At 34.9% G+C, this 6,000-nt stretch overlaps 1 protein-coding gene across 2 annotated transcripts in view; it reads right to left on the bottom strand.

Moving 5' to 3' along the window:
* Window positions 1-4,242: 4,242 nt before the first annotated feature.
* The window catches only part of ADD3 (adducin 3), a gene marked incomplete at both ends in the record, with an annotated part of 37,824 nt that continues 36,066 nt past the window's right edge, over window positions 4,243-6,000 (bottom strand). Inside the window, 2 exons of one of the 2 annotated variants that reach the window (XM_080695294.1) lie at window positions 4,243-4,535; window positions 5,154-5,249. In XM_080695294.1, the coding sequence (XP_080551420.1) occupies window positions 4,243-4,535; window positions 5,154-5,249 (389 nt within the window). The remainder of the gene's footprint in view (window positions 4,536-5,153; window positions 5,250-6,000) is intronic. The other variant, XM_080695295.1, reaches the window with a different exon arrangement.

Below are 6,000 nucleotides of genomic sequence, written 5' to 3'. Positions count from 1 at the left end.
ACCAGCACACAGAGGGCACTCGTGATTTAGAAGTATGACTCTATGGGTTAAATGCTAGCACCCCCCTACAAATCTTAGTTTCATCATCTACAAAATGTGGATAATATCATTTACTTTGTTGGGATAATGGGTAGGCCAAATGAGTTACTATATGAAAACCACTAAACATAGTCTTTGCTATATAGAAAGCATTAAAAAAAAAAAAAGACAGGTGTCATTAACAAGCTCCTCAGTAAAAAAAAAAAAAAGGTTCCAATTATTGAAGGAGGCATTATGTTACCACTCGCTGGCAGGAACCCTCTGAGGAGTCACTTCCTATCAGTTGCTTTCTGAGACCATGTTTCAAAAGCTTTCAGTGTGTTCTCCATTGGTATACAGTTACTGCAGGTGAAATCTGCACTAGTGAAACAGAACCTGCTAAAAGAGCAGTTCAAGATAGTCTAGGAAGGAGAATAAGCAACAAAGGAAATGTCTTTCAAGTTCAAAACAAACATGGTGTCTACAGAAATAAGTAGGGTAAGGGAAGTTGAGTGCCTCCATTGGAAACATACTGGATTGTTAGGTGTATTCCACCCTCTAGTGGCCACAAAGACCATTCTTTAAAAAGTCCACGGCCACAAGGAGAAGATCCGCACAGCAAGCACATCACCAACATTCCAGCGGCCCAAGACACTGCGGCTCCGGAAACAGCCCAAATACCCTAGGAAGAGCGCCCCCAGGAGAAACAAGCTTACCACTCTGCCATCATCAAGTTCCCCCTGACCACTGAGTCAGCCATGAAGAAGATGGAAGAGAACACACTTGTGTTTATCGTGGATGTTAAGGCCAACAAGCACTGGATCAAACAGGCCCCAGGACCCCAATGTCGCCAAGGTCAGCACCCTGGTCAGCCTGATGGAGAGAAGGCGTATGTTCGCCTGGCTCCTGATTACGATGCTTTGAGTGTTGACAACAAGGCTGGAATCATCTAAACAGAGTCCAGCCGGCTAATTCTAAATACATGGTTTTCACTATGTACATGCTTCTTGTCTTAGTCAGTTTTTGTGGGAAAGCCATACACCAAGGTAATAAATGGGCTTGTGCAAGAAAAAAAAATCCCAGTTTGGCCAAGATTGTAACTTGAGTGTGTGTGTGTGTGTGTGTGTGTGTGTGTGTGTGTGTATCATCCTTGAGTTAAAATTAATCAGTTTGCTTTTATGTATTTTCTATGTAAAAAAAAGTTAAGAGAAAACAATGCTGTTGCAATTTTATCCATTCATTTCTCTTTACTTTCTGACGCATGAAAATATTAATCAATAAAGAAAAAACATATGCAAATACTTTTAAATCTATAGTGACTCTCAAGTGAGACCGAGGTTAATGGTCTTTGTTGCTGTATGAAAGGCCATTTTGAAATGAGCATCATTCTACAACAGTAATTTTTCAACAGAGGGTTGTTTATAAGCCAGAGGAATAATTAAATATGCCCAAGACTAAGAAACTATTCTTCTCTGTCCAAGCCCTTCATTTTTATAGTAAGTCATTATAGTAAAAACTTCAATTAACCAGAACCCTCAATTAACATGATTTCTCCTTCTTGCTCTCTATTTTTAGGACAAAGTGGGGGAAAAAATCACTAGAAACTATGCATATAGGGGATTTCAGTTTGAAAATCTTCTAGGTAGGTTATCTTATGCTAAGTAGAAAAAGATCCCCAGAATGGAAATTACATTCATACCATGATTATCAAACTATAGGAAAAAAATACATATAGTTGGACAAGAACCAGAATGGAATGAAAAATATTTGAGTGTTACTATGGTGGAATTGTGAACTATTTTAGTTATTTGTATAATAAATAAACTAAAAATTGACAGTGGGTAAAATCTAAACTGTCTATATTTTATATCTTCTATTCCACACTGATAGACATGAGATGATAAAGATGCTAAGGCCATCATATCCTACAAGACAAAAAATAGGTCTCGTAGGGAATATGCCTCCAATATGAGCTAAAACAAAGGTTTTTTATGTAGACATATATATGTATCTATGTATATACATATATTTTTCCATGTTTTCGATATATAAATTTTCAAACTAACTTGAAAATACATTTATCAAGATGCTCCTTACTCAGAAGCATCAATATTAAGTAAGACTCAAAGTTTGGATGGAGTATAAAGCTTGATAGACCACAAAGTACAGGCTAAGTCAGTACTACTGAATGGAAACCCATGATACCAAATCTGTATATTTAAAATACTGTTTATTTATGATTTAACATTAATTAGCATAACATCTAAGAGCAATATCAGATAACATTTATACATTTTTCCACAGGACACAGAGGTTCATTGGCTCATTCATTATGCCAAAGCAAGTAAATAGAGGCATTAGCAAAAGGTGCAATAGTTTACTGTTGCGTTTAAAAAATATTTATGCACATTGCATTCATTTAGATATATATTTTTAAAAAAGTTATGGAAAAGCATAGTTCACAGGTTACTGTTTCTACATACGTTGTAATACAACATAAATGATGTAGAACATAAAACAATCCTCAAATACACAGTTAAGCAAATGAAAGTTTCCACTAAGATTAAAACACTGATTCCAGTAGTTAGTGAGATCTAGAATGACATGTCCAGGTTCCGTTTCCACTTTTCATCATCGTCATCATCATCATCTCATCATCATCACACACACACACACACACACACACACACACACACACACACACACATGCACGCACGCATGCACACACACACAGAACCAGCTCAGAACACAATATCAGTGTAAGTTTTTTGCATGCCAACTCACCCTTTAGAACACTTTAGATTACTTTTACCCATTAACCATTTGGATCATTGATTTTACATTGATTTGTGATATCACTTGGGAAAAGGGAAAAAGACTATATTAAAGTTGGCTTAAATTTATATTTACATTAGAAAGTTAACTGAAAAGATTTTTTTAAAAAGGTTTGCAAAAATCAAGAAGTGGTAGTTTTCTCACCAGTGGGATTAGACCTACTGATTTCTTCTCCTGTTGCCCTCTAAAGCTACCTACACAGGTTACAAAGATTTGACCCTTTTAAACTCAGATATCAACCAAGACATCAATTTTTGGCAGAGAAGCAGGATTTTAGGAATTTGAGACATGTTTCCAATAAATGACACTATATCATGAATATGAGTCATTATCAAACTAGAATTCTTTTCATACTCTAGCTTTTATTCCCTTAACTTTTCACTTTCCCTTTCATGCTTTCTTTTTCATTTTGTTATGAGATTTTCTCCATTCATAAGCAATACTAAGAGAAAAATACATTATAAGGTTCAAAAACTAATCTAGATATACCTTTATATGCTCTAATCCCCCTTTGATACCAAGCCCCTGGATTCTTGAATTATAATTAAGTGTACTCAGTACCAAGCAGTCTCAAATATGCTCTACTGTTAAATGATTGGCTAAGATGCATATGACACTTTTATACTGAATGGTATAAAAACATCTCAACATACAAAAATTGTTTTTGCCAGAGTTAAACTAAATAACCCATGTTATGTGTACAAAATCCCCTTTGTTGAAAAATAAGGGGCTTTCTAAACTAATAAAAAAGGAAGTTTTCAAAAATTATGGTTTATTAAAATGACTTTTTTGGCAAACAAAGTTATTTCAGGTGAGGAAATTTTATACTATGAATAAAATTTCAAACAAATCTCTTTAAAACTTTTTAAAAAATTATGTGCCAGTGTATACTAATACTATAGATTCTTATCTCAGACACTTTTAAAGCATTCCATTAATGCCCATTAAAACAATGGGGACCCAAGAGATATAGTCAATAATTGTGATAAACAATTATTATCTGATTACCAAGTGAAGTAGGTGTTGAGAAATAAAAATTCTCACTTGTTCATTGGCAATTTCTTCCCAACAGATAATATGGATAAGGCCTGATGTAATCCAGACAAGATATCTGTTTGTGTGACTTATAATAATACTTCATAAGGGCATAGTTAATTGAACCCAGTAATGCTTTAAAAATTCAAAGTCATTTTTGACATATAAATGAGAGATGAATTTGAAAGGTTTTTCATAATGTTTTTCTTTTAGTAAAACCTCTTTCCAGTTTAAAGTCCAGTTTGCTACATACCCTAAAATCTGATCTACCACTGTATATTAATAATCAACTTAAATGTGGTATTTAAATGTGCAATATCACATCGTAATAGTAATAATTACAAAAAGACTTATTTAAGCTTCAACTTTCTCCTTTTTCTTGTTCTTTTTCAGAAAAGAAGGAGTGCGGAATTTCTTCTTTTTCTTGGATGGTGACTTTGAAGGTGAGCCATCAGGTGAGAGGACCTCTTCGATTTTTTCTGGAGACTTAATGGTAATCTCGATGTTTTCTATGGTCGTGCTTGTAGTTAATCTACTCACTCGCTTAGAAAGCTCGTCTTCTACATCATGCATGTCGTCCTTGCCATTGACGACCATGACGGGCGCTTCCATGGAGATGAAGCTCTTGGAAAACAGATCATGGTTTTCTACAAAAGGGGAAGGTTTTTTTTTTTGGTTATTTTACAGAGCTAACATTTCTGCTTTATTTTGTAAAACGAAGAGGTTTTAGCAATGTACTAAGGAATTACTTTAATTCTGATGCAGATAGATCATTATTTTAATAAATGACGGATCTAGTAGCATGAAGCTAATTTTATTTACTGATATAAAGGGAAGAGAACAAAGTTGTTCATCCAAAGAGTAAAAAGCTAGGTCATTCTGGTTTGAGGACATGACAGTTTCATTTAAGTCAAGTCAGTATAAACGAGGAAGTCAACATATACTTTTCTTTAGTTTTAGGGTCATTTGGCAATTAAAATTGAAAAGGATTTCAAACTGCTAATTGGAAGCTGCATGACAAGTCAATTTTGATTCCACAAATTCTTAAGAACCACGAGTTACTAAAATCCAGGTTAAAGTAAACCAATATAAATGCTGACCAAAAGCAGCATTCCACTTAATAAAAATATAAAATTACTGGAAGATTATAGGTCAAAATCCACAGCAAACTTGGTCTGATCTGATGTTCAACTTCTTACATGAAAACAAATGACAAGGACAGACTGTCTCACGCGGTGAATGCGATGGGAAATTACATTGAATACCTTCTACTTTTTCAGGGACATTTTGCGGTGACTGAGTTTGAGATTGAATTTGTGAAACAGATGAAGCGTCATCTGAGAGTAATTCCTGCTCAGCATCTGTTGGATAAGAGTTTAGTTAAAAGCCATGCAAAACAAAACAAAGAAGCATAGGATTTCAGGGAGATTAGTGCATACACCGAACGCCTGCATATGCAGAGATGAGCAAGTCTTCAGCACTGAGCCGAGCATGCTTGCAGTCATCCCACATGTCAATAAATATGCAGTAACAGTAGAGAACTATGTTAAACTGCCTGTTGCTAGTAGTAATTTTACATACAAGGTTACGAAAGAAGCACGGCTACTGGCAGCCCAGGCAAATATATGCATTTAGCTTTTATATGTATGCATTCAGCTTTTGTGAGTGTTAGAAAACTAAAACACATTGAGCAGCCAGATGAAGAGTTATAAAGCCTCACCAATGCTGTTATATTAATGAGGTAGAGTGCGCCCCTGAATTTCTGAACAACATCCAATTAATGATTTCTGTCAGAGCAATACTAGTGAGCTAATAATTCAGGAGGTCATAATGAATGGGGGAGAAACAATTTACAGAGTTAGATATCAAAAGTGATGGTTCTAGAGCATAATTTGTTACCTGGCATCTTTAAGCTTTCACAAATAAGAGATTAAAGAGGAAAATTTTACAAAATACAACAACAACAACAACAAAAAAACCCACAGAGATGGCTTCCAAAATTATGTTAGAATTAGCAAGTTCAATAGACCATTTAACACATTTAGTATAAGGGTGCTAATGAATTAGGAAGACTTGTTTTTGTGGCGAAGACACCAACACAGTGATAAAAAC

Source organism: Muscardinus avellanarius (assembly GCF_963383645.1).
Source record: "Muscardinus avellanarius genome assembly, chromosome: 4".
NCBI classification, from domain to species: domain Eukaryota; kingdom Metazoa; phylum Chordata; class Mammalia; order Rodentia; family Gliridae; genus Muscardinus; species Muscardinus avellanarius.
This window is presented reverse-complemented; position numbering and strand designations above follow the sequence as displayed.